Source organism: Odontomachus brunneus, unplaced genomic scaffold (assembly GCF_010583005.1).
Source record: "Odontomachus brunneus isolate Ranch 3 - 2012 unplaced genomic scaffold, Obru_v1 Obru_scaffold_026, whole genome shotgun sequence".
Taxonomy (NCBI): domain Eukaryota; kingdom Metazoa; phylum Arthropoda; class Insecta; order Hymenoptera; family Formicidae; genus Odontomachus; species Odontomachus brunneus.
In genome coordinates this window covers 111,081-111,933 of record NW_022639476.1, presented here as the reverse complement: position 1 = coordinate 111,933, position 853 = coordinate 111,081, and the positions used below count along the sequence as shown (strand labels likewise).

The window sequence follows — 853 nt, the reverse complement described above, 5'->3', positions numbered from 1 at the left end:
TATATATATATATATATATATATATATATATATATATATATATATATATATATGTATGTATATATGAATATATATGTATACACACACATATATACATATCCACACACATATATGTATATATATGTAATGGACATCAACATGTGTAGGCTTATCGATATAAATATACTTTTTATGTAAAACTTTTGATAGTAATGATACACACACACACACACACACACACACACATATATATATATATATATATATAGCGGTAATAATGCATCTTCTGACGTTTGTTTTGTATTTTTCTTCAAGAAAAAAATTATTCTTATAAATTTAGACACAAAATAGATTGCGTTATACTTGTTTGTATTTTGCGATATAAACGAAATAGAGTCGCACTCGTGTAAACTCAGCAACAACTAATTAAGACAAAGCATTCGTTATTCAGTTTATATAACTAGTCGACTTCTACTCGAATAAGTCATCGTATCGTATTACTATTCCGCAATGACGTATATTCACAATTAACAAATTATGGTTTACGTGATGATTATTGTTTTATAAGTAAAAAAAAGATATGGCTACGTTAAAATATATATAAAAAATTATGATTGCTCGAAACGCTTTCTGTATTCGCCATTCGCATCATATTTAGAGATAAGTCGATCCCAATCTTTGGATCGCTTCGTTTTAAGATGATTTATTACTTTCTCTGCTGTAGTCTTTTGTTTGTCGTTGCACTTGCTGCAACCAGTTGATAAAGCATCTGGTAATGTCTCTGAAAATAAAAAAAAACATAAAAGAAAAGAGAATTTATATATATATATATATATATATATATATATATATATATATATATATATATATATAT

At 25.2% G+C, this 853-nt stretch overlaps 2 protein-coding genes across 2 annotated transcripts in view; one reads left to right on the top strand and one right to left on the bottom strand.

Moving 5' to 3' along the window:
- LOC116842582 (cyclin-dependent kinase 10) overlaps positions 1-599 on the top strand; it is a 4,307-nt gene extending 3,708 nt beyond the window's left edge. The window contains exon 7 of the transcript XR_004377745.1: positions 34-599. The gene's annotated coding sequence lies outside the window, so the exon portion shown is untranslated. The remainder of the gene's footprint in view (positions 1-33) is intronic.
- The window catches only part of LOC116842586 (ejaculatory bulb-specific protein 3), a 2,022-nt gene continuing 1,500 nt past the window's right edge, over positions 332-853 (bottom strand). Inside the window, exon 2 of the mRNA XM_032811995.1 lies at positions 332-760. Within this exon, the coding sequence (XP_032667886.1) occupies positions 588-760 (173 nt within the window). The 3' untranslated portion in view covers positions 332-587. The remainder of the gene's footprint in view (positions 761-853) is intronic.